At 49.1% G+C, this 27500-nt stretch overlaps 1 protein-coding gene across 4 annotated transcripts; it reads right to left on the reverse strand.

The window, feature by feature from the left end:
* Positions 1-201: 201 nt before the first annotated feature.
* LOC308188606 (cystathionine beta-synthase-like) lies at positions 202-25892 on the reverse strand. 4 transcript variants are annotated; one of them, XM_080577800.1, is made up of 17 exons: positions 25412-25892; positions 21824-21986; positions 20118-20272; positions 15926-16032; positions 14365-14499; positions 13386-13465; positions 11946-12077; positions 10567-10636; positions 9311-9402; positions 8599-8724; positions 8182-8266; positions 6579-6684; positions 6135-6206; positions 4926-5060; positions 4303-4411; positions 3697-3781; positions 202-498 (listed from the first exon to the last, which is right to left on the reverse strand). In XM_080577800.1, the coding sequence occupies exons 2-17, from the start codon at positions 21833-21835 to the stop codon at positions 401-403; spliced, it is 1599 nt and encodes a 532-aa protein (XP_080433926.1). In that variant the 5' UTR covers positions 21836-21986; positions 25412-25892; the 3' UTR covers positions 202-400. The 4 variants fall into 4 exon arrangements, with proteins under 4 accessions (XP_080433926.1, XP_080433925.1, XP_080433927.1 ...); XM_080577799.1 differs by lacking the exon at positions 25412-25892 and adding an exon at positions 24591-24891; XM_080577801.1 differs by lacking the exon at positions 25412-25892 and adding an exon at positions 24516-24657.
* Positions 25893-27500: the final 1608 nt, after the last annotated feature.

Genomic DNA, 27500 nt, shown 5'->3' on the forward strand with positions numbered 1-27500 from the left:
GATGGGCTCCAGCCCTGGTGGGACCTCCTCCTCTTCCTCCTTATGGCAGCTGTGATGCCTCAGTGCTACTGCCAGCAGACACACCAAAACCCCAAACCAGGCAAAACCTGGGCAACAACAACCCCCATCCTATCCCTACCCCCTCGTTACCTCTTCAGCCCTGGGTAGCTCCGTGTAACCACATATGGCTATCAAACGTAATTTCTTTGGTTAGCTTCTCTTTAGTGATACTCTGGGTGGCATTTAGCGGACACACGGTTATTACATTACAATTTTCACTTATTTTGAGAAACTATCAGATGGATTAGACCACAAAATGTCTTCAGCCGCGTGTTTCGGGCTCAGGAGGAGCAGCTGACCCTGCTGGAGGCACGGGGCTCGGGGCAGCCAAGCTGCTGCCCTACTTCTTGTCGTTTCTGCTGACAAAGGTGAGGAGGTCCATCGCGGTGACCACACCAAACACCATCTGCTTCATGAAGGAGCTGCCATTTCCATTAACTGTAAGCACAGAAAATGCCAATTTAGTGGGAAAAAGAAGAAAGAAAGAAAGAAAGAAAGAAAGAAAGAAAGAAAGAAAGAAAGAAAGAAAGAAAGAAAGAAAGAAAGAAAGAAAGAAAGAAAGAAAGAAAAAGAAAGGAAGAAAGGAAGAAAGGAAGAAAGGAAGAAAGGAAGAAAGGAAGAAAGGAAGAAAGGAAGAAAGGAAGAAAGGAAGAAAGAAAGAAAGAAAGAAAAAAGAAAGAGAGAGAGAGAGAAAGAGAGAGAAAGAGAGAAAGAGAGAAAGAGAGAAAGAAAGAGAAAAAGAAAGAAGGAGAGAAAGAGAGAAAGAGAAAGAGAAAGAAAAAAAGAAAAAGAAAAAGAAAAAGAAAAAGAAAAAGAAAAAGAAAAAGAAAAAGAAAAAGAAAAAGAAAAAGAAAAAGAAAAAGAAAAAGAAAAAGAAAAAGAAAAAGAAAAAGAAAAAGAAAAAGAAAAAGAAAGGAAAGAAAGGAAAGAAAGGAAAGAAAGGAAAGAAAAAGAAAGAAAGAAGAAAGAAAGAAAGAAAGAAAGAAAGAAAAGAAAGAAAGAAAGAAAGAAGGAAAGAAAGGAAAGAAAGAAAAGAAAGAGAAAGAAAAAGAAAGAAAAAGAAAAAGAAAAAGAAAAAGAAAAAGAAAAAGAAAAAGAAAAAGAAAAAGAAAAAGAAAAAGAAAAAGAAAAAGAAAAAGAAAAAGAAAAAGAAAAAGAAAAAGAAAAAGAAAAAGAAAAAGAAAAAGAAAAAGAAAAAAAAAGAAAGAAGAGCAGAACCCACAGCCATCCAGGGGCTGTGCCTGAATAGAATTACTTTATTAAGGAGAAAACCATAACTGGGGTAGCAGTTGTCTCTGCTATACCTCCACTGAAATGAGTGGTGCGGCCTTGGCCAGGTTGCTGGGATCATGTCAGGGAGGTGTTAGCTGCAAATAACGCAGTCCTTACCCGAGCAGGATCCTTGATTTCGCAGTTGTTTTTGCCCAAACTCTGTTCTGGTTCTATCAGCACAAAACTTTCCAGGCCAAACTAATGAGACTCTTTAGAGCAGCAAGGAGACACTTTCTACTCTGCTCTAATAATGTCGTATGATATCATTAATAAAATAACATCGCAACAATTACTTCAACTATCCGATAAATCTTTTCTTAAATGACAATAAAATTAGCCACTGGAGTCCACACACAAGATAAAAACCAAGCTGTGATAGTGTGGGAAGAAAGTAGTAAATACAGGGCTAACTGTGAGGGCGTTAAAACAGCAGCTCTAGAAGAGAAAATGGGTGTTGTGTGCAAGCCAGAGCAAAAGGCACTGCGTACAGCTGGCTGGTATTGTGTGGCGGATACCATTTAATGTATATCAAAATGTCGTACAAAAGAGATTTTTGTCTTTTTATGACAACATAGCTGAGAATGTAAATTCTGCCTAGGAGGGTTTTTTTTTTTTTCTTTTTTTTGTGAAAGAATTGGAAGTGTGCACCAAAAGCAGTTTTGAAGGAGCCTTGTTTGTAGCGTTTTGTAGGAACATGGCTGGACCTGCCAGCCAGCCTCAGAGCTGCTGGGGGCTTCGGGGCAGCAGGCCACAGAGATGCAGGCAGAGGGGCTGGGATGAAGGCACACGGTAATTTTGGAGGCTGCGAGCTCAGGGGTCAGCCCTTTGCTGGCAGTCAACACAGCACAATATGACACGCTGCTCACCACAGGAATGCTTCGCGTGTTCAATGCGTAAACCCATAAAATCAGTATAATTGCACCCTTCAGCTCTCATGTCACTCTAAACACGGGTCTTCTGACTGCTTTTCCGTGTTGCTAACGTTTTAAACAAAGCATCCCCCTCGAGATAAAGCCAAATTTGTACCTCTGGCAGTTTTACGGTGTAATTGCACTGGAAAGGTGCGTTAGGCCAGAGTTGCAGAATAGCAGCTGCCACCGTACCTGTTTTGGTCGGGGGAGTAACACGGTGTGAGCCCTGCTGCCATCGGTGTGTCAGCAGCCCCTGTGCTGACATGGTCCTACTACCCACAACTCTACCGAGCTGGTTCGCTCCACCTGGGAAGGGTGGCTGTGCACTGGTTTGGGAGTAAATCAAAGCTGCTGGTACGGCTGCTTTGTGGGGCTGGTCTAACGGGCAGAGCAGCCCTGTACCCATTCCCAGTCCGAGTAGGGCTCATACGCGGATGCCTCAGGTTGCATACATCAGTGGGCGCTGTACCCCTGACTCCCAGCTCAGGTGCCCAGGGTTTGTTCATGGTCCAACACATCTCTTTTCAGATTTCTTGACCTCCCCTGGCCCGCCGGAGTCTGAGAGCACCTAGCCCCTTAGCACAGCGATTTGCCCAGGCCCTCAGGGCACACAGGGAGGAGGACATCTCTTGGCTGCATCCCCTGGGGTGGAAGTGGGAGCAGAGGTGTTCAGAGAAGATGGCACAGCCTCCAGGCACACACAGCAGAAGGTCTTTAAGAAGTGGGATGCAGAAGGTGCAGTTTCTTCCCTTGCACTTACAGGCCTGAATTCCACCTCAGCTTTATCTAACCTGCCCAAATGCTCCTTTGCCCCTGCCCTCGGGCTACTAATTCTGCAGGTGTCTGTAACTTCCCCCTTGTTTCCTCTGCTGCCCACAACCAGCAAGGCCATGATTTGAATTCAAGGTCAAGAGACTTAAGTGGGTACTAAAAGCCTGAGGCTACGGCTGCACAGCAAAAGCACCGCGCCCGAGCTGCTGCCTGCAGTCCGTCCACCTTGGTGTCACGGGAGGGGAGCAAACGAACACCTTCCCACCTCCACGGTTGGGTTCACCTGGGAAACCATGAGACGAGGGGAGGCAATGGGGCTGATGTGTGCTTCAGCGTCAGCTTTGCACCAGGGGGCCAGCATGGCTCCCATGGCCGGGATCTGGGAAGTGCTCCTGCAGGACACGCACCCAGCAGTGTGCTGGCCCCAGGCTCCACTGGTTAAAGCTTCCCCCCTCTCCCCTCATCCCTGCAGCGTCAGGAAAGGAGAGGAGCGAATGAATAGTTGGCAGCTTCAGTGCTTTGCAGAGCTGCGGGGCAGAAATCCTTCCTGCAAAGGCACAGGGGCTGCACATGCGGAGCAGCTGCACTGATCCCTATCAAGCTCGGTTTGGGAATTTCCCTCTCCCATCTGAACCACTTGTGCAGAGCCCATACAGTGCTTCCTCTCTTTACAGATACCTACACTGCATTTGCTTGTGCACAACGATAGCAAAGTGGTCATTCTCCAGGATGCTGGAAAGTTTCCCAAGGCTGTCTTCCAGGCCAATCTAAACAGGACAGAAAGAGACATTTTACATTTCACTTCACATTTAAAGGACAACGGTGAGGAGCCTGCTTCCTGCCTCTGATCGTGGCCCTGGGCGGGCAGGATGGACCGGGATCAGGCGTGTCTCACCCACCCGCACTGTTCTGGGGAGATGGGAGGGTCTGTGGGCAACCTGCAAAGCCGGCTGTGTGAACCCCTGGCAGCGTTTTCGCTGGTGCCTGTCCTTGGTCTCATCTCCACGACAGTCGCCTTCCACGTTTCTTTCTGCCTTCACCTCTCTGCCCTCCTCTCCCAGCTGCTCTCACACCTCGGGGTGGTGGTGCATAGGATCACAGAATGGCTTGGGTTGGAGGGAACCTTAAAGACCATCTAATTCCAACCCCCCTGCCATAGGCAGGGATGCCACCCACCGGATCAGGTTGCCCAAAGCCCCATCCAGCCTGGCCTCAAACACCTCCAGGGACGTGCATCTCCTCCCCCTCCCCAGACAGAGGTTGGCCACAGCCACGGCCTTAGCGGTACCTTTGAGAACTGGTCGTAGATGACTTTCGTAACGGGGTCTGAGAACTGTGCGTTTCCAGCCAGCACCGAGGTGAGGGTGTTGCTGAGGGTCACCATTCCCAAAATCAGTCTGCAAGGGAACAGGGAGTTTTCCAAAAAGCCAGGCCTGAGGTCAGGCACACATTTTATGTAGGGGCTGAGCTGCTCCCCCTGAAGTCAGTGACCAAATTGCTGCTGCCATGACTGGGAGGCACCAGCCTTCTCCTCACCTGAGCAGAACCTTTATTGGGCATGGGTCCGCTGGTGGCAACCCCCTAGAAGAGCCTCTCAGGGAGTTTCTTTCAAGAATCATTCCTGCTATTATTGTTAGCAAAAATAAAGGCTCTAAGCTTTCTATGTAGTCTGTCTTAGGAAACGCTGAGCCCATGCGACTGCTGTAGCATTTATGGGACTGCACGTCTCCAGATTTAGACCCATATGCTTATTCTTCACAAGGAGGCAGATGATATTTTAAAAATGTGCCTCCCAGAATTCAGCACAAGTGTCCTATCATTGGACAAGTAGATGGGACTTTCTCTTTAGCTTTATCATGGCTGCTTCTTCCCGTTTGAATGGCCATCTATGTAACAAGTAAAAATAGTTACCCCGATTCAGCAACGACGGGAGCCTGGTCGTATCCCTTCTCCTGCAGGATTTCGATCGCCTTTTGACAGCTGACTTCTGGGAGAAGAATGAGAGGGGCTGAGAGATTCAGTTTCTGCACCTTGATGTTCCACCACCTGTTGAAAGACAAATGGCAGCACCAAGCTGTTACTCGCGACTGCGTGGCTGCGGGCCTTGCTCAGGGAGGCAAGGCCAGTAGCAATAAGACCAACTGTGCAGGGATATTCTTTCTGCCTGCCTGCAAAGCTCACACTTTAAGCCTGTAAGCTTAAAGCAGAGGCCTACCAGTTTTACTTCTTTGGTCTGTAGCCTGGAGCCTCAAAATGCATTTGCAGTTCCTCCAGGAGAGAGCCTGGCAGAAATGCTGATGTGACTTACTAAGGATGAGATACACTTGTTTGCTGGGGATCACAGGCAACTCCCAACATCTCAGCCCTTTGTCCTTGCAGAAAATGCAGGGCCGTGTGAGAGGATGGAAGGGCCAAGAGCCATTCTAACCAGGTGCAAGAAGCCTTTGAGATATATTAAGTTTTTAGGAAATATTTTGCAGAAACCTTTTTACAGTAACCCAAAATAAAAGGTGGCATCAAGAATGCCTGCAGTCTTTACGTAAGCCTAGGTGCTTTCTCAACAAGTGCCATTTGCCCAGTTACGTGTTAGCTGGCATCAGCAGTTTGTGGTTCCCTGCCTTGAGGGGACATTTTCCCTGTGGTGTGCAAAAAGCGGCTGAGGTGGTCATCTTTTCTGGCCCTCAGCTCCAGAAAGTGGAAATGGGCAGTTCCCTGCCCAGACAAACCTCCAGAGCTGTTTGAAAGGGTTTCTGCTGCAAGAGGGACACTTCTGCCCACTGGCCTCATGTTTCTTTGGATATCAACAGCGGAGTGTGGGGGTTTGGGTGGGTATTCACGTCCAACTCAGTCAGGGTTCAGGTGGCCTGGGCAATGACTGCCACGTGGGAGCAGATCAGCATCTTCAGGACAGAAATGGCTCCTTAATAGACTTTGATCAGAGAAGAGGGACATCTCGCCACTCAGAAGAGAGGAGCTGAGTTTACAGCCTTCTCAGAGGGATCTGGACTTAGCTGCATTTTTTCAGTAACAGAAGATAATACTTTCCTTTGAAGATAATCATTCCCAGACTTGGAAAGCTGATTTCCTTAACACAGTTCATACCGGCGGAAGTTGTCTTACCAAGGCTTATGCTCCTGGACATCGTTTAGGAATCCGTTTTTTATCATCCACTTATCATTCACGAACTTGGACCTAGAAATCACCAACAAAAGACGGGTCTGTGAGCCTTCCACACGCAGTCGTGCTTTGCTCCATGCCCCAGACCGCAGCACTGCCTCGGGGCTCCCATGATTTTTGCAGCTGGCTGCTCTTAGCCCCTTTTAAGGTCAATGGGAGCTGCGAGTGCTCAGGGACTGCTCGAAGCACGCCAGCTATTTGCGTTCCTAACTCAGCTTGACTGACTCCTGCTCCGTGCAGTAAGTCAGCGACGAGAGGAAATAAACCCAAGCGTCCCAACAGCCAGCCCCTGTCGCTTATCACCGCAGCACGCCGTTTCTCCCTGTTATTTGTTTACTCTTTTTTTTTTTTCCCTGTGAGCTGTTCGAGGGGAAGCGAGAAACTCACATGTAGTTCCTGACAGAGTCGGGCAGGATGACGACGCAGCGCTGACCCTCCTTCAGGTCCTTGGCAGCCCGCACGGCGACGGACATGGCGCTGCCCGAGCTGCCGCCTGGCCGGGTACCGAGAAGAGAGAGACAAATGTTGGGAGAGGGAGGACGACCGGCCCCAGGGCCTCGTAGGTTTTTGGGACACTAAAAGACCGGGTGGGGACTGAAGGGACATGTCCATGGGAAGGCTTGTGGCAACAGGCTTACGAGGCAGCAAGAAGAGTCACCTTATGGACCTCATGAACCACCTCCTGTGGAGACCCTGCAGGCAGGCCAAGGGCTGAGAGGTTCAATACGGGGACATTCATACCACTGCTGCCCACACCGCAGCCTGTCTTCAGGCGAGGAGAACACTACGCCAAATCTAGAGCTTCTGGCCAACGTGTTTGGCAATCAAAGATTTGCTTTACACGCATTGCAAAGACTGAAAAAAAAACATGAACATTACATTCATGCTTGGAATACCAGGCCAACGTGATGGGAAGACCTAAACGCTCTCCGTGTGTGTGTGTGCACGCATGTGGTGTGCTGCACGTAGGGGAAGCAGGTCCCTGCTTTACAGAGGCAATTCTTCCACTGGTAGTTCGAGCGCTGGAAGTGAGAGACATTCCCCTATCTGTGTGCCAATTACGCACTGCACTCAAGGCAGCACGTATTTTACAGCAGGTTAATTAGCACTGGGTCACATTTTTCAAACAAATGATGAAAGTCCCTGAAAAATGCAGTTCTGGGAACATGAAGCTATTCACAAATTATAGTTGAGTTCAGTGAGTGGTTTCCATTGAAACACAGTGAGTCTGAGCCTGCTAGGTTAAGTCAACACAACAAATAGCCTGATCTTTCTCAAAACTCCCTGGATGGGAGCGCTCAGGAGTTTTACCAGCTGTAACTACAGGCCTGTAACCGTGTATTGTCTGGTCCTGGACACAAACATATAACTATCTGCTCTGGGACGCTGATGCTGTGTAGAGGCTCTTAGGGTATAGGCAGGGTTTGCCTGAGGGCACCTGTTCATTTTGGAAAGCCGTGGGGATCACTTACAGCTTGTTGGCACAAGGAGAAATACTCGGTAAGAACATCTTACACTTACTTTACTTACAAACTTTCCCGGTCCAAACCTGGCACCTCTAGTGTGGCAATAGTTCAAAGACAGAGAGTACAGCCTCACAGAGTTGTTAGTGGTGGGACAGTTTTAGTCCACCTGTCCTGTCCTGAATCCTATTAATCCTTCTCTTCAGTCCATGTAACACTATACCAGGCAGAATTAGGCCTGAAGATCCAGTTCCCTGTGCAAAAGTGTTACAGCAAGAGGAGAGTTATTGCTTCTATAATTATTGTTGCCGATGAGCCAGATCCCAGACCACTGACTCACTGCAACACCTCTGAAGTCTACAGCGACCTACACACCAGCTCTGGATTCAGCCATTCAGCCCTGTTAGCCTAGCAGACACAGAATGCAGAGAGCACCTACCCCTGAAGTGTTTTGGTCCCAAAGCAATTAAACAATGAGGTTAAAAAGTTTGTTAAGCGAAGAAGAAGCTGTCGTCATTGATGCTTACCGCACAATAATCCCTCCTCTCTAATCAGCCTGCGAGACATGAGGAACGAGTCTCTGTCGTTGCATTTATACCACTGATCAACCACCTGAAAAGAAAGCAAGACAGTTGGTTCCTGGAAGTGCTATTTCTGTCTGCCCCGACCCTCTGACATATGCAGTGGTGCTGCTGCCTACGACATCTGGCAGCTCTGAGCTACTTTGCACACTTGATGAAAACAAATGCATCTGTCAGGGCATCCCGAGTCTGGAGTCCTTGTTTGTAGGCACCTCCTCTAGCCGTTCCAGCCAGCACCCTTCCCTTGGGGAGAGAAAGGTGCCTGACAGCTCCAAGGTCAGGATGGGGAAGAGGAAATGGTGAGAGTAGGTTGGATGCAAAGACAAAGCTCAGACAGAAGCCTCTCATCACACAGCTACTTACAGATCTGTCCAGGACAGTAGGGATAAAGTCATGGCCAATGCCCTCCACCTCTATGGTTGTGTTGTTCGTCCTGTTCAACTCACTGGGCAGAGCGACGATGGAGCCGTCGGGGTCTACGCCGATGATCTTTGAGGGAAGGAAATTTGGTTAACCGCAAAGGGAGTTCAAAAATAATCTCACAACTCAAGCCAAAAAATTACCTATGCCCTTATCAGCAACATTTTTCTTCCTGCGATATTCACTAATATGCCTACCCACTGGCAGCGTGGAGATCTCTAGGACAAAAAAGTACAGTTTCCCACTAGCTTTTTTAATAGATAGCGTTCAGCTGCTGCGGAAGTGGCTGTGGTGGCTTAAAATGCTATCACTCCCCAAGTGTTTGTCATCACCCCATTGGCAGAGGCTGCCGCTTCCAAAGCTCAGCCCTTAAGAGAGAGCGAGTGCTCCTTAATCCGTTCCAGTGCAAAGCCAGGCGTTAGCTCAAACTTGCAGAAACCTGTGGCTACCGACAGACATCCTGTCTGGGTCTAGTTCTGCTGGCTGGCCGTGGTAACTCCCTGGTTGCACCGTGAATAACTGGATAGTCAGAGACAACAACTGCTAGCACAGCCCTGCCACACGTGAACCACAGGGTTAGTCTTGATCAAAAGCACAGGCAGGAAAACCTGGGGGAGCCATCGTTCCCAGTGGGCAGCCCTGCCTCCCAGCTTACTTTGCACTCTGGGCACTTCTCCTTCAGCTTCCTGGCAACGCCGGTGACGGTGCCTCCTGTGCCAGATCCAATCACCACCATGTGGACCTTGCCTGCAGGCCAGAGAAGAGAGATGTGAGTCTCGGCACGGCCTCCAACACTGTCTCCCTTTTGTCCAAGCCTCATGTTCCTGAGCTGTTACAACCCCATGCGTGGAAAGGGGCGGCAGCTGGTCCTTCCTCAGCACAGGGGGCTGAAGATGACCTCCAGATCTCCCAGTGGTTTCCATGATTTCTGCATGCTTGGCACCTACTGGCTTAAGGGGAGGGAGGATCTCAGCACCTCCAGACCTTTCAGACCACACACTGGTGAAGCAAAGCATGCATATGAATAATGGCACATATCAGTAGCAGACACAACTTGTCAGCTGGTGCCAGCACCCACAGGGGAAGAAGGCAAAGCTCTGCACTGGCACAAGTGCCAGTCAGATGCACCCCCACTGGTTGTGGTGAAATGGTGTAGGACTGGTAGGAGCAGAATCAGTCAGGCCTTCAGAGACTTGAGATGCAACTGCGCTGGGGGAAAAGGACTCACAACTCACTATTGGCTGCCAGTAGGAGCAAATCTAAATGTTGCAGTGGTGGGAAGGCTGAGATTCTTCTTGTTCCTGTTGTTACTCAGCTGCTTTGCTGTTATTATCCTGTTAAATCCCCTGAGTCTTGTTCACCTTTTGCATTGCTCCCAATACTGGGAATTAATTTCATTTCTGTCTTCACAGACATAGACTGGGATAGTCCTTTTTCCTCCCCACACTGTCACATCATCAAATGTCATTAGTCTGTTTTGATTTGCAAATGAGATTGCAGGATCAGATGCAACCTTGCATGCCCTGATGGGCGTGTATTCCCCCGTGAAGGCTCCTGAGCCACCTTGCACTTTCAGCTCACAGGTCACAGAGATGGATCAGCTGAGAAACGGGCCCTTCCTCCTTCAGGAGAGCCTGGTTTTGTTCACTGTTTTGTTTCTGGTCTCCTCCCTTGGGCTTTTGAAATCAGAGGCCATAACAGGAAAGTCCTGCAGGCTTAGGTGGATGTGGAGTGGACCGTGTGAAGTTGCCACACTCTGTGTCAGCATTACCAAGGGTATCTTCCCTTACAGAGGCCCTCTTTGTCGTTTCTATACCTTTAGATGAATAAACGATGTCAGACAAGCCCCTCATAGAGGGCTCTAGCCCTCTGCACATCCTCGGCGTGTAGAAACAACAGCGCAAACGGTACCTTCACACTGCTCCAGGATCTCCTCAGCGGTGGTGTCGTAATGAGCCAGGGGGTTGCTTGGATTTCGGTACTGTTTATTTCAACAGAGAACAAACAGCATGAGTTACTGGGTAAAGCCTAGGTCAAATACCGAACTAGCAATAGCTCTTGACGAGCTCTGCCCAAAGCACCCAGCCGCCCCCCTCCTCTCCCTGGCAAGGGCTGCCAGGTCACAGGTATGCCTCCTGTTTGTCACCTTGGAACAGTTTTCTAAGGACGTTTAGGATTTGTCCGCGCAAAAGGCCTGGAAGGCTGAACATGCCCACAAACATTCACTCTCTGGTACACAGTGCTCATGTGGTATGGGGATGGTGTCCCGTACTCTGCATTGCCAGGTTTTGTGGGACCTGGAGGGTTTTTAGAGCCCTAGCTGCTGGAGGCAAGACTGTCCCTCAGCATTTCAGGTATTGCCCAGAAAGGAACATTATTAGCCTTTTCTTTTGCCTAGAAGAAGTTGAAACACAGCTGCACAATACTCCCACAAAGCTCAGAAAACAACAACAACCAAAAAAAACAGCTTCCCCCTCAAATGTTACATTATTTTTTTTCAAATATCATATATATGATTTTGAGAGCAGCTTTGTCATTTGTGGCTATTGGCGGTTGGCAGTGCAGCCAGTTAAGTGTCTGGGCAATGTGGGCCAGAGCAGTTGTCCTACATTTACAGGGGGATTTGCTGCAGCGGGAACCCAGGTACAGCACTGAACGGTGTGCAGCCCCACATTCACACCTGTAGAGTGTGAAGGCTGCTTCTGAAAAGCGTATTCAGACATCGAGCTCCCTTTTTGTTAACAGGGATTTTTATACGTCTGATATATACGTCAAAAAACGTCTGATTTTTATACACTGTGGGGGTTCCCTACACACTATAGGGATCTTTTCTGCAGTGGGGTGAGGCCAAAGAAAGAAGCGTGTTCCTTTACAAGTGCTGCAGGAACTGCTGCCGTGAATCATCAGGGTTTGCCCTTTTTAGTATGGAGCTTATTTTTGAGGCAAGAGTGAGGCTGCTAGGCAAAAAGCAATGTAAAAAGCAATTTTCAGGTCAAAGTTAAATCTGAAGCAATATGAGGAGCCTTTCAAGTGTGCAAGAAAACCCCGCCTCCCCCACCTCCTGGCTTTGACAGAAACATTACAGGTTTTGAGGTGCCCCTGATTTTGTTTCTGCTACCCTGTGCTTTACAGAGCAGCGATTAAGTTTCATGTGCCATAAAATGGTGATCCCACAATGATGAAATCTGCCTCCGCTGCCAGTTTGAGCAAACTCCCCCAACACAGGCAGACTTGGAGTACACGCTATAAGATGTGTTTGGGAAGGGAGTCTGTGGAGGAGCTGCATTTACCTGGTCCAGAATGTGAGAGTTTGGGATTTCACTTTTCAGCTTCCAGGCAACACGAACGTTGGACTCCGGGGCATCGAAGCGGGTGCATGGGGTCCTCACAATTTCAACACCCAGCGCCTTCAGAATATCGACCTTTTGGAGGGAAGAAAGGAGATGTAAGGCAACCGATCCCATGTAGTGCTGGTAATCTGAACCCATGCATTCATGGCAGCGTCAGATGCCAGAGCAGCTTTGCATGCGGGAGACATTTAACATTTGGAGATGCAATGTCCAGTACTCAGTTATATACTATCTCTGACATCCTTCTGGCACCCAGAGCCTCCTGGCTGGAGCTGGCACACGGGTTCAAGCCTGGCCTCGTGCCCTGTCCTACTTGGGGACAGGCTGGGGACACGGAGGAGGTAGGTGACACTGTGCTGCTCCATGGCACCTGGGGAAGGGGCAGAGGGAACCAGGGCAGGGAGCAGTATTGGAGAGGCAGCTTTTGTATGTGCTGTGGACTGAGCCCCTGCGGGCAAGGAGGAGGACTCAAAGCTCTCCTTGCCCCAAGTCCCCTTGGGGGAAGGAGAAACTATCATAAATTTTATGGTATTAATACACTGAGAGGTGTGGCTGTTGGGGTGAGGGTGTCAAAGGAGAAGGGGGGTGAGTGCCACCACTCCTGGAGGCAAACCCCGTGGCAGCTGCACGTAGCATCTGATCCAGAGCGAGCTTAAGTGAGATTTAGGTTGAAATGAGGGCGGTGCTTTGGAGAAGGGCTCTGTTTTGAGCCAAGTCAGGGTCCAGGTCTGGCTTCACTCATGGTTGGGGGACAGTTGGACCAGATGATCTTGGAGGTCTTTTCCAACCGCAATGATTCTGTGATTTTATGAGTTCAGCTGAACAGTTTGTGAGACTTTTGCTCCCCACAGTGGCGATTTCTGCCATCCCTAGGTCATCAGTTTCACCCGATCAGCAGCTCTTGTGCAAAGGACTTGTTGTCCACCAGCTTGAGAAAGCATCTCAGAGAACCTTAAATGTCTCCCGGTTAAGGGAAATCATAGCAAGATGGAGACATCAAGTGACTGGTCAGATGCCAGAGGGGAAGATAGCAAGGCTGGCAGCCCCAGCACCCCGCACGACTCTCCCCTGCTCCCTGCAGCCCTCACGCTCACAGAGCGTGGGTTGCTCCATGTCTCTGCAGACATGCACTGCATTTGGCTAACGCATGACCCCCCTGTGTCACCGACGCTAGATAATCAGTCAGATCATCTCGGCGTGCTTTTTTTTTTTTTGTCAAAAGGAAATCTTCTGAATAGCTACAAAGACATGCTGGTATCTGCGGCAAGGCTCATTACCCTTTAAAGGAGAGGACAGTCCGTCTCTTGACAGGGAGAGGCAGAGAGAGACAGAGAGGGAGATGTTCCCAGGCTGTGGGGTAATACCGTACAGAGCTCTGACCTTTTCCATGCTCATCTTCTCCGGCAAGACGACGATGCAGCGGTAACCTTTCACTGCAGCTACCAGTGCCAGCCCGATTCCTGGGTTGAGGGGAGGAAAGGGAACCGTTTGACAACAGCGTTTGGCAAGGCCCCACCGACACGCATGTTCTCTCCTGCTTCCTACGCGCCTCTCTCCCACTGGTGAACACCACGTAGAAATTTTCACCAAGCTACACGTGAGGGCATCCTCTGTGAATCCTCCGGGCTGTCACTGCGGGAGATGGATGGAGCCAGCTGCTCCCCGGCCACATGGGGCAGTTGGAGCAGTGTGTCCCCACGGGAGGGCATGGGGAGCGGTTGCAGGAAGCATGGTGCTGCCCCAGGAGCGACAGGGTGGACGACCTCTGGAGCAGTGCCCAGGGCACAAAGAAACTTTCACCAAGGGTCCTGTGCAGGCTGCAAAATGCAGGGACACTCCTCTGCTGTCCCTCACCACAATCTGGTGCCTGAGCGGGATGACAGTGACAATGAAAAAAACAAAACAAAAGAAAAAAGATTTATCTTCCAGCCCATCAGGGAAGCCCTCTGTGGGAACCTCTGAATATTCAAGAACTTCCCATGCAGAAAGCACAAGGGGTTGCCCCAGCCCTCAGGAGGCCCTCAGGAATTTCAGGATTTCAGCAGGAGACATCTCAGCACCTCTCGAGGCTGCCAGGAGGGAGGGAGGCGAGCTGAGGTGAGGACAGAGCCAGAGCCACAGTGCCCCAGGCTAACTGTGCAGCTGCCCACAGCCCTCACACGCTTCTTGCTTTGCACAGAGCAAGGAGGGGAAATGCTTCCTTGGGAATGCACACAGACCAGTGGGAAGGAAAGCACGTTGCCCTGGGGAGGTTTAGGCGGCACGGTCTGTTCCCAGGTGTAAGGACTCCTCAGATTTCCGTGCCTCCTGCAAGCCCTCAGACATGCCAGGATGGATCGGGCACACTGGCATTTCCTACCTGTGTTCCCCGAAGTGGGCTCGATCAGCGTGTCTCCCGGCTTTATAATCCCCGCTCTCTCCGCGTCTTCCACCATCCTCAGGCTGATGCGGTCCTTCACGCTGCCCCCCGCGTTGAAGTACTCGCATTTTGCCACTGGAAAGCAAGGGCGAGGCTCCATCAGGGACAAGCTGGGGGCACCACGCTGCCTGGCAGCTCCCCGCTCCCCCCAGCTGCAATCAGAGAGTTCCCAAAGTGCACCCCAGCCGCAGGGCACAGCCCTGCTTCTGATCCCTCCATGCCGCTAACACTTGCGGTAGGACTCTTCTCACCGAGGTTTTGATGTCTGCACCTGAGCTGATCATACTGGGCTCTGATTTATGGACGACAGGGAGAAGTGGGTACTTTTAGGATGCGATTCTCTTAGTTGTAGTGGAGACAGCGACATCAGGCTGACAAATCACCCAGCTACCTGAGCAGCCAGAGCAACAGGGGAAAATCTTTGTGATTATCACTACCTTTTATAATGCAGACTGCCAAAACTTCAGCTACACAGATGTCCTCAAAGGCACAGAGATTACAAAGTAATTGCATCTAATCTTAACTGCTTCCTCAATGCTGCAGGGCTGCAAGCCGTCGTTTATTTGCTGGGTACGAGGCTCTGTGCTGACCCACAGCTCAGGAACACGCAGCTGCTGTGTGAATCCTATTCTCCTTCCCTTGCTGCACCATGGGAGGGAGACACCATCCCAGAAAATGGGGCTCTGTCTCGTTCCCCGGCTTGCCCAGTTCTATCAGCCCCAAATCCCCCCAGGAACTTGCCCCAGCCAGACATCCTCCAAGGGGAAGGCAGCTTCAGAGAGCACAGCACTCTTCATGCGGACCTGTGCCCTGGGGAGGCTGGTTACCCTGTGGGTTCCCTACAGTCAAATAAGACCGTAAGTGCCTGGTGTGCTGTTTTATGGGGGTGTGAGCACTAGCCAAGTCTCTCCTTCCTACACCGCTACGTGAAACTCATGAACCTTGATGCCTCTGAGACCTCTCTCTTTCTTTCCAGTCTGGCTGAAATTAAACAGGGTTAAAAGATGCAGGAGAGGAGACTGAAAAGTCGATATAACAGAAGAAGACTAATTGCATCATGCTTATTCTGCAGGACACCAGGCTAAAAACCCTTGCAATGAGCTATCACCCACGCCTCAGAGGCTGTGAGAGAGGATTTGGGTCCTGCTGGAAAACCTGACCCTGCAGCTGGCCTGGCATGCCGGTGGCCGATACACCCAGCTGTCAGCAGTCCAGCTGTGCTTTGGGAACGTCCCCGGGGGAAGCAGAAAGTGAAATCCCTGGGGGCAGTGACCCAGCAAACGGGCAGTGCCTGGCCCAGCTCCAGCTCACCGGGCAGGGGCGGTGCGGTGGGGCCATGACTGCACTGTAACCTCATAGCCAGGAATACCCAACACGTGCCACGCCTGGCCCCCCCCGTCTGTTCTTGCTCTCCGCTGAGTCTCTTCTGAAGCCCCCGCTGACGCTGCCCCTCAACCTCACCTCATGGCCCGGAAAAACCTGGTGGAAAGGGGAAACTCACAGAGCTCACACTTGAGCCCATAGGACTTCCCAATCTTGTTGACTCGGACCATTGGGGTGCAGCCAATTTTCTTCAGGATGTTGGGCAAGATCTTTGTTTCTTCTGACCTGTATGAAAGGAGAAACAAAAAAAGTCAAATCAGAGCAACTTTTATGCAGCATGAACCAAGATAAAACCTGAGTAAGGTTACAGCAAGACCACCAAGAGACTCCTTTTTTCAAGAGAAAAGGTCTCCATTGACAGGTAATGGAGGCAAAAGGAGTTGATTGTGGTCTTCCATCACTCTTACCATCAGTTATTTATTCCTTTAAGTAAAAAATAATGTAGTTAGTTTTCAGGGCTGTTCTGAAATGCCTTGTTCTACAAGGCCTGAGGCCAGATGTATAATTAAGTGAAGTGAGAACGGCAAACAAGCCTCAGGATCTTACATAGTTGATGAGAAAGCCAGAAGACCATGCACAATACGTGCCTCTTCTTTCCTCCATCCAACGCAACACAGCCTGTGCATTTCATATTTTCATCCAACTCTAAACCAACTTTTTCTTGCCCAGCCAGGAGCTACTTCCCTGCTTGCAAGGATGGCTCCAAGCCATCAGAAAGGCCCAAGCCACGTCAGTGCTCCAAGGCCGTTAGTCACTGACTGACAAGCAAGGGCCTCTCTCAGCAAGGTCTGTTCACCAGCATCAATTGATTGCTGGATTTCAGAGCGTGAATCACCTGGTCTGGCGTTCTGTGCCCTGGAGAAGATACTTGTGATGAATCCTGCCTGAATTTCATGCACGAACCTGGCAACTTTTTCAGCCAAGGACTTGTCACACTCTCGGTGTTTGCCAGCGTGTGCCCACAATACAGAAATGAAACACCAGTCTGGATGCTCGTTTTTGCAGATCTGTGGAACCCAGCTGTGCTCATCCAGGAACTATGTCCGAGGGGACACATCTCAGCTTCACCCGGGGCAAGTTAGCAGTGCGCCTTTGTTTCCAGCACAGCCTTGTTACACAGCCCAGAGCTCTGCCCCACTCCCATAGGCTGAGTTGTTAATTCTGCCATGAAGCAGAGGACTCTGGATTTTTTTGGCAAATAATTAAACTGAGTTCTTGGATCAGGGCAGTTCAGCCTCGTGGTTTTGTTAGTCTCTGTCAGACGCCAGCAGAAGCCAAGAAACACGTCACAGCGATTGCAACTAGAACGAAAAAGACTTGTTTGCCCAACACATGGCTGAACGCATCTTGCCACGCAGACAGGGAACTGGTGTCCTTGAACTTTTTAAAAGAAGGAGGAAGAAGCTTGATGAGGGCCGTGTTTATTGGGGCCACAAATGTATTGCCCCTGGTTGATAGTCAGCATGTCTCTCTCCGAGTGGGGTGACAAACCCCCACCCCCTCGCTGCTCAGCTCCCCTTTGCACGGCTCTCGCCCACTATCATCCCTTGAACCTTGAACCCAAGTTATCCTGGTCTGCTATCGCAGCCAAGCAGATGGCTGTCTGCTGACAGAAAGGCCATGTGATGCAGGGGTGCCATGCTGATTTACTTAAAGACACACACACACACACCTCCCCTCTGGGTTTTGCGAGAATGGTATAGACACTTCTTGCCCTGCACATGTACAGGGTGGTGTTTTAGTGCAGATGTTTACTGCCAAAAGGAGCCACTCCTTACATCTCGCGCCCAGAAATGATGGTATATTGCACGTGTGCTCTTACCTCTCCCTCCGTGGAAAGCGTTACCGCGCGCATTACAACCTCTACTGAATGCTGGTAAATTCGAGGCAATAACTCAGTAAATGAGCTTTCCCCACAGCTGAGCCATTTTCCATCTGCTCTAAAAGCGGCTGAAATGCTCAGTGGTTTCAGTGGGGCTGAGCCATGGCATGAGGAGGCTCGAGCTCCTTCAGGTAGCCTTTAGTTAGGGCCTGCCTTTCAAGAGAGCAACCTGAGCACTACATTAGACATCTAGATTGCAGGAAATCATCTCGAGAGGAGAAAGCAAGGGCATTTATTTACCGTCAGCCAGTAATTGTGGTAAAAGAGATGCCCCTGTGCTGTTTGAACCCCAGCAAGGCATGTTGCATCACAGCGAGGTGCTGCGAGGCTCAGTGATGGAGCTTGGTGAAGGGGAGCCAGAAACAGGACTGGTCTTTTGCATTGCTGCCAACCACAGCGAGCACTCCCCCAAAAGAACAGCCTTTCTCTCGCTCTGGGGCCAGGCACCAAATTTTCTGCAGTTTCTATCAAATTTCTTTGCTAGTGACTATCATATCTTACTACAAAAATAATGTTAGCGCAGTCAGCTTCATTCCCCAGCTATGTGAACGCTGTGTGGTGAAGGTAGCAGCTCTTTGGATATCAGGATCTGTGGAAAATGCCTTTGGTGCTCCTAAAGGATATGATGGGGATACTCCTGTCTTAAAATGGTTGTTATCAGTTCAGGATAGCAGTGGACAAGAATGTTGTGGTTTTTTTTTCTCTCCAGTGTTTCTGCTTTTACATGTGGCATGTTATTCCATAAGATGTCCAGAGGAAAAGCAGTCCTGGCAAAAAAACATGTAAGTGATCCTTTCTGAGGCTGTAGCAGGTCAGAACTGGATCAAGGACTATCAGAACCACTCTACCTCTGTATCTCTCGGAAAACTTAAATAATTAATGTCCTTAAATAAAATACCACCTTGCCTTCTTTTCCTGGTACTATCCCCTTTTACCTCAAAAAATCAGGTTTCATATGTGAATTGCAGAAAGTAAAAAAAAAAAAAAAAAAAAAGAGAGATTTTTGCCTTATCAGCTGCCATCTATAGTTCACCCAGAGCAGCAAAAACAAACAGTTCCCCTTCCACATGTTTCTGCAAAGTGAAATGGTGATGTCCCAGTGCTGCATGATTCTTGTCTATTTTTATCAGTGCAGCAGACTACATTTCAGTCCCTGCCCCAGTGATGCCACATGGGCCCCCTCGGCCTGTTCCCATCCCCAGGGGACAGTCCTGATGTCCCCAGCGCCCTGCTGCTGGAGATGCGCTGGTATGGGACCTGCCCTGCTGCACCTCTGGCACCCCGATGCTGAATTAATAAAAATTGCTAAATAACAATGTTATCCTGCTCAGCATGGTAACAGAGAAGAAAATAGAGTTTGGCTGACCCTGTCCTTAGGTGCTATCTGCAGGGTTTGCCCTGGGTGAGTGACTGGGTGCATGTTTGCTGGGTTAGCGCTGAGCCTGTGGAGCCCACTCCTCCTTCATGGGCCAGACCTGGGGGCTTCTGAGCTTCACAAGTGCTGGTGGGCCATGCTCCAGCTGTGTCCCACCTTGCACGTGGGACAAAACTCCCCACGCCGGCTCGCAACTGGCAGGCATTTACGCAGAGCAGTGCTGCACCTCCACAGTTCCTCGTGTACTGGAGCTGAATTTGTGCTTTACGTCTTTGGCACAGCAGGGACGTGTCCGCAGTTCCCCTGACATTTATAGGACAGCCTTATCTTTAATAGCCTGTCTGCGTTTGGTTTGCAGGGCCATTAAAGCACCTCTTGTCTAGTCGGGGCACTTTGTCAGGCTTGCCTCACCCTGGGAGGAAATCTGCTGCTGTGAGGACAAGAATGGGCTCAGAGCAGCCACCTCGCCTGCACTGCACTCTTGGGTCACTTACACAGTGTGGGCAACCTCTGAGTGTGACATTTCCTCATTACTTGAAAGCCCAGGCCCTGGTAATCAGTTTTTATGAAAGTCTCTGGCCATCGATAAAGACATTGCTAATATTTTGAAATCTTTCTACACGCTGCGTCAGACTGTTTGAATGAACGAGTGTATCTGAACAGCAGGCCTTTGACTGATGATTGTATAGCTGTCACTGACTGTGTTGTACAAAGGAATGGGTGCAACAGCTTTGAGTTGTAAGCATGCAAGGACATTACAGCTGGGAGAGCCATTACCACATCGCCACGCATGCCTAGCAGCTGGGAGCACCTTCACTTCTGCTGTTGAACACCAGATTTCAGAGTCCATTTTGCAGAAGTGTACAAGTCCGTGGTTGAAATCTACCTCTGAAATATGTTCATCTTAATTCTTCTAAAGCAAGATGCCCCAAACTAGCAGATGCTTTCAAAGGTCTGCTGGAAAACACAGAGTGTAACAATAGTGCTTCATCTTCAGAAGTTGACGTTGAGCTTCCTGCAGTCTAAAATAACCGGCATGAAAGAATTACTTACAAGGGTATACAGGAGTGTGGAGACTTGTTGGCAGGCGTTGCAGCTGTCCACGTGCACTTACTGGGCAAGTTGGGAAGAATCCATGAGCTGTCAGCTTTGCTTTCCTGACTTCCCATACTGCTGCCGTTCATGAGCAGGCAGGCCTTGGTCATCTCCTGTGTAGTGGAAATAGAGCCCCACAGTCACCTGGGAGGAAAAGCTTGGTAGGCAGGCACCTGTATAATAATTCCTGTGTAATAATTGTCGAAGGCAAGAAACGACTTCCATGTTTGGATGTGAAAACAGGATGGAGAGCCTGCTTGGGGCATCCCTACTGGCTGTTCAAATACCCAGTTCTACAGATGAATTAAATGGTGGAAATTGCCCTTTTGTCACATGTCCAGCTTTGGTGTACTAAACCTCATATGTAGTAAAACATCTCCTAACCACCATCTCCAGTAAATCGTTCCCTGTTCAAATGTACATTGAATCACAGAATCACAGAATGGCTTGGGTTGGAAGGGACCTTAAAGACCATCTGGATCTGACCCCCTGCCATGGGTAGGGACACCTCCCACCAGACCAGGTTGCCCAAAGCCCCATCCAGCCTGGCCTTGAACACGTCCAGGGATGGGGCACCCACAGCTTCTCTGGGCAGCCTGTGCCAGTGCTTTCCAGTACATTGAAGCACCTCTCCTCCACCACTAGAAAATGTGGTGCTCTGTATTTTGTCATTTGGTCAAGAGCAGGTTTTTTGTTGTTGTTGTTGTGGTTGTTGTTTGTTTGTTTTCATTTTAGCAGTGAAGAAACCATAAATAAGTTGAGAATGCTTGTACTGTGGTGTTGGGCCTCAAAGAGACAAAAAGACCCCTCTACTCTGGCATCCAAGAATATTAAAAGTTAAAATGAAAAAAAAAAAGAAAGAAAAAAAAAGAATAAATAGAAACAAAAAGTCAAGGAAGGACAACAAAGGTGCTCGGAGGTATAGAACAATTTCCATATGAAAATGGCTTAAAGAGAGCAGGATTCTTCAGACTGGAAGTGAGACAGGTGGCTGTGGTGAGATCAGGCTGTAAATCCTGGTGGATGTGGGGAAGATGACTGAAAAACACTTTCCTGCTTCTCAGCATTGAATAATAGGCAAAAGGAACAGCTATAGGAGCAAAACAGGTAAAAGCGGAAACAGAAAAGGGTTCACAAAGGTGAAGTTCATTAGTGGCTCTTAAACACACTGGCTTTAACGCTACCTGTGCTCTGGGAACACTATATGCAGAGGAAAGGACGAGTCTGGTTTATTCTCAGTGGCTGCTATAGTTTCTGGTATTGTGATCAGTACCAGTAACAGGATAAAGGGTTACGTGGAGCTTTGATGTGACCCTTTATGATGTGAGCTTCTATGGAGCGACCATCTATGCATTTAATCAGCCACCTTCTTTTGCTAAAGAAACTAGCCACATGGAGAAAAGAAACATTTTTAGTAATTCGAACTTTCTTTTCTGGCTTGTCCACAGAACGAATTGGCCCTGATTCAGCTTTCGCTGAATAAAGGGACCTTACAGCTCGGTAGGGTCATGTTTGGAGACTTGCACCCAGGCTGACTGCTGTGCCTACAAAGCCCTGCTGGCTCACAACAGCCAGGCAAGGAGCCAGCACACTGTTATGGCTGGCTCCTGATTATCTAATTAATTTGTAGCTTGACATGTGAGCCCAAGGGCAGCCTTAATTACCATTTCTGCCATCCTCCTGTGCGTGCTTGCTTGCTTCACCCGATTGCAGTCACTTCTTCGAAGTATCCCAGCGGGATTATTTGAGGTCAGAGCTGTGCTTTCCCAGCTGCTTCTCCACCAGCCAGGAGGGTGGGGCTGGGGTTCACTTTTTGTTGGGGTGTCCCTGAAACACAGAAATATAACATTTCAACCAAAGGCGCTAGAACTTCCCTGAAGATAGAGGTTAATAAATGTGTGGTGTTACCTGGCCAAGCCACCCCAGCATGAAAAACAGCACCAGGCATGGTGACACTGACAGTAAAAAACAAACTATGGGGCCTGGCAGTAGTGAGGGCCCAGCTTCATACCCTAGGTGTGCCCCTGTGCCTCGGACAATGAGCACTTTGGAGCACTTGAGAGTCCACACGGTCAGTCCGATATGACCCAAGGCCCGAAGCAGGCCTGTCACCTCCTGGTGGGGCAGGCAGACATTGTGCCACCTCGTGTGGAACCAAGTCAGCCAGTTGCAATGCACTGGATATAGACACATGGAGAAAATCTGGGTACAAAGAGCTCACCCTGAGCTGGTTTATCCTCTTTTCTCAGAAGAAAAGGCCCCTGGAAGGACCTAGCACCCTGAAGCCATTTCTATTCCTCAGGCAGACAGCTGGCACCTGCTCCAGCCCCACAAGGCAGCAAGGCCCCAGGTGCGCAGGGCAGTCAGGTCAAAATGGCTTGGACCCTGCAGCGGGTCTGATAAAAACAGTCCCTGCAAACTTTGCCTCTCCATGTTGTACCCAACCACCACCAAACCTGTTGCTTCTTGGGAGGGATTAAAGGGGAAAAAAGAAAAAAAAAAAAGTCGATTTCCTTGCAAGCCAGGATTTGTGTCAGCCTTGAGAATGTCTCCCCAAGCAAATCCTTATTTACCTAATGCATTAACTGGGAAGGAGCAAAAGTCACTTGTGGGTAAAGAAGAGATAAACTGCAATTTATCAGGGGGAGTTGGCATGTTTTCACAACTGAGGCCACTGTTTACCAACTAAAATGTTGGAAATAAGATTTTATTATTATTATTATTATTTACTGAGGACCGAGTATGCCCATCTTCATCTTGTGGTAGGGTCGAAACACGGGAGAGGCTGAAACTTTTAGGTGCTGCAGAACAGCACAAGGTCTGTTTTTTGGATCCTTCCCCTCTTTGTGGGTGCTGATCTCCCTGCCCTGGTGGGTGCTGACCCCCAGGAGGCTGGGCAGTGGCTGCTGGGCACAATGCAAGCCCCTCTCCCCTCCAACAGGCCCTGAGGCAGGGCCCGGCTGTGCCCTCCTCTCATCAGGCCAAGGCCAGGAGATTTTAGGGTGATGTGTTTATGGGAAGAGCTGGTGGCCATCACTAAGCACTGTCTGTGACTCCTGCATCCATTTTCTGGAGCTGGGAGGTCTCCTGGACGTGGCACTGGTGCAAAGCCTCAGCCAGCAGCTGGCGTGTCCTAACTCTGCATGCCCACTGCTTACACCCCCATCTTTCTCCATGGGACACCTCAGTGCAGCTTTGTGGGTGACATGGAGCTGTAGGGATCACTGGAGAGGACCTGGTATCACTGACCCCCTCCATGCAGGGGAATAATCCACGTTTGCACATCCAGTTTAGGTTGGTGGTCCCAGAGACTTCGTGTTTCAGCTGAGCATGTGGGGAGCCACCACTACCCATTTGGCTGTGGGGACAGCAACCTGCTGAGACCCAGGTGAAAGTGGGCAACCTCCCCAGGTGGTCTGCCACCCCCTTGGACCCCAGCTTGGGACCTGTAACCTCCAAACACCTTGCCACCATCAAGAAGTGCTGTAAGTCCCAGGGTCACCCCTACCAAGAGCAGCCTAGTCTGCCCTCGAATAGAGTATCAGGGACGGCATGCCATGGTGAGACAGCAAGTGCAAGACTACTGCATGGAGGGAATGGCATTATTGGTTTTCCACTTTTTAAAATAAGATCACATTCTACTCGTTATGTCCAGATCCCTTGCCATCTGATACATGAAAACAGAAAGAACAGGATTTTTCTTTTATTCAGTCACCTGGAGTAGATTCAGACATAGTTTCTAGATGTCCAGAGAACAAAGAAGCAAGACCTGCCCCTTGACTATGTCAGTGTCTACATTCCTTACTGACAGAGGATTTTTCATTTATCTTCTCAAAGTCCGGTTAATTCCCTGTGCAGTGCTGTAGGACTCAACAGATACCCTACCAACCTTGAATCATTCTAAAATCTCTGCACAGCCATGCCCAGGGTCTGGATTTGTATTTAAGATAAGATACATTTAAAGCCACTGCAGTTCTGAAGCAAAACTTAAAAATTGAAGCCTGAGCACAGGAACGCCCAGAAAGTCTATACAAGATTGCAGACAACCTGAAACCATACCAAGAGATCAGCAGAGCCTGACCTTCCCTGTATCTTTCTGAGGCCTTGACACAACACCAGTGAGCCACTCCTCTGCTGATAGATTCAGCGGCCTCATCCTGCTACCATGCTTGCTTGGTGAGAAGCACAGGCAGGAAGGGGGATGGGATCACTGTGGAAAGTCTGACTGCAGCTGGGGGTTGCTGAAAAGAGCAATGTCTAACGCAAACATCTCCCCACACTGCTTCCACTGCAGTTTCAGGTCACCTTACATCACAAAGCAAAGGTATGTCCTCTCCTGATTACCAGAATTCTTACCGATGTCCCAACAGTCCTTCTAACCCCTGCCTGAAGCTTCAGCTATTATTTGATCAGCTGTCAAATACGTCTGACCTGTTGTAGGTATCTTGTAATGGCCCCGTAAGTCTCTTCAGAGTGCAGGACTTCCAATTAGAGAAGCCTGAGACAAGACAGAATGGGGAAAAGATAATGGAAATATCCACTGGAACTGGGAGGCAGTCCAAGAGGCAGGGCATGGTTACATGCAGCTCTGCAGCTGCTGCCACTTACGGAAATTACACGACAAAGAGCACAAGCTAATATTTATGGAGTACTTCACAGATAAGAGATTGTGATTATTAGGTTATCAGACTGTGCTGATAACTTCAATAGGAAGAATGAGACACTTCAAAGCAGGCTAAAGGAAAATAACTGAGCAGAGAGAGAGTTCATGGAAACTTACTCCATTCAAAGCAAAATGCAATTTTCTTGCTTTATGTTAAAGAAATGGTATTGCTCTCACTGAGCGAGACAAATGCAGCATCAGTTCAACAGAATCACAGAGGCACCTTGGGAGGTCCCCGGCCCTGCTCAAAGCTGGGTCAGCGCTGGGCACAGACTCAGCACTTTGTCCTCTTTGGACCTCTTGCAGACCTCCAGGGATGGAGACTGCACAGGCTCCCCAGACAACCTGGTCCCCTGCCTGACTGACCATGTAGCATAAAGCCAGGCCCTCCCTGGCTTTTAGACTTATTCAGATCTTGCACAGATTCCCTGGATCAGTCAACCTCTGAACAGGCTGAGAAGCAGATGCTACCAGAATCCTTTTCTCAAGCCTTCCTGTGATAACAACGTTACCTGGTTAGTAGGCACGGCTCCCATGTACTTTGCTATTATAAAAGAAGCACGTTCAGTAGTAGATAAGCCATACTCACCGCCTTCAGTGTATTGGCTGAGTGCTTTCGCTGTGCTTCAGCTGTGAGTTTATATGTGCCCTGTGATAGCAAACGCCAATGAGCGGCAGTAGAGCGCTCTGTGGAGATGATGCTGATTGGGTCCTGCCCCGCACCTAATTACACCCAGCATCTGATTGCTCTCTGAGCGTAAATGATTGGGACATTAAACAGATAAGCAATTTATTGTATTTTAATTTATACTTATCTTCAAAAGTGCTCTCAGCCCATCCCCCAGCAATTTTGTGATCGTTTCAGAATGTGGTTTCTGCAATCTCGTTTCGTGCCTCAAACTGTTCAGCTCTAGCCTATACCAGTATGTGCTTTGCTGAATCAGGCATAAGCAATGACAGAAACGACAATCCACGTTAGGTGCTGTCTGATATAGACTCCTCGCGTCCTCCAGGAACCTGGGGTTAGTCTCCATATAGCCTCCGGACCTAAACCTCTCTTTCTCACCCTAGCTCCAGCTTCTCACCCAACTGCTTTACTCTTAAGTCAGCTGAGAGCAGCAAATGTCTTCCACTCTATGGTGATTCTCAAACACTGTCTGGAGCAATCATGACATTATTTGGGTGCAGAGTTCCTGGAAAAGGGAGAGCCCACAGGAATTCAGGTCCCTCCTCTCCTCTCTCCTGCCCACCGCTGGGCCCTGCTCCCCCTCAACACAGTTGTGAAGGAAGCCTCGCTGCTATTCAGACAGGCGAGCAAGAACAATATTTATTGGAACGTTTATTCTGGAATCAAACCTTTCAAAGAGATGACTATTGTAGGCATTAGCACAAGAATGACATTACCTTTGGTCTTTTTGCAATAAATGAAATCTCTGGAAAACATTGCCAGAGGTAATCCATTGTAGAAAAATCTTGTGGGCTATCTGATGTGACGCAGATCATGCAGATATCTCATAAAGAAGCTGCAAATAACCCTAACCCTGGTAAGAGCTGTGTTTTCTGGGCACTGCAGTTACAGAATAACCCAGCCACCTCTCCCTGGCTACCTCCTGAAGCAGTATATGCTTGAAGTGAAGCCACATTAAAAAATAAAGTTCTTCTCTTTAGTGACCAAACTGAAATAAATGGAGATCTTTCCAGACTAAATTGAAGCAGAGATTTGGATGGGTGTTTGGAGGAAGAGAAGCTAATTTTGAAATAAAATATTTTGCTCGGAGATTTCTTTTTCAATTAAACATTTTCTTCGGAAAAGGTCTAAATGGCAAGTTTGGGGGTTTTGAAAAATCACACGCACACACCATCCCCTCCATATTTTTTTATTTTATTATTTTTTGTGTTAAAAGCTATTAGTTAAATCTGATGAGAACTCTCAACTTCACCACCACCATCCCCAGAACTATCGTTTGGACCGACTCCGGTTTTCAGAAAGTCACCTATCTCCAGCCTCCATGTCTGGGTAGGGCATTGGCTCTTCAGCAAACTCCAGGCACATGGCTGGTAGAGCAGGCATGCACCCAGCCCGTTTTGCCCCAGGGAAATTGAGGATGGCAGGTGTTTTGACATGTTTTTAATGCTTTGTCTGCACCTGAGTTAAGAACAGAGGAGGAACTTGTCTACAGAAGGCTGGCTGGGGTCTGCACTGATGTCCCTGTCGTGCTTCCACACTACACAGACAGGCCAGGAACTTGACAGAGTGCACACACAACAAAAAGGTGGCTCATGGGTATTTAATCTTACCTCGCCGTTCTGTGGTGTTTGTGTTTAAGCATTATCAACTTGAAAAAACGCAGGAGTGCATCACAAACCTGAAGCTGTTTGTGCTACACCAACTTGCTCTGCCCTGTGTTTCATCTGAATGGTCACACTGCAGCTTTTGCCCTGCAGGATCCCACTGTCTGGGTACAGAGGAGGGGGGTCTCTGTTTTCAAAGGACCGTCCTCAAGGCTCTTTGCAGAGGTAGTTTCATGGCACTCACCTCAGCAGGGGTGGAAGGGACATCGCACTCAGGTTTTATTTTTGGGTGTTTGGGAGCAGAGAGCTTTTGTGGTCCCAGAGCCTTCCCCCCTGTGGATTTTCTCCTAGAGGAGATGATCTATTTTAAAAGCTTTCCTCATTCT

Source organism: Anser brachyrhynchus, assembly GCF_964034855.1.
Source record: "Anser brachyrhynchus genome assembly, chromosome: 1".
Lineage (NCBI taxonomy): Eukaryota > Metazoa > Chordata > Aves > Anseriformes > Anatidae > Anser > Anser brachyrhynchus.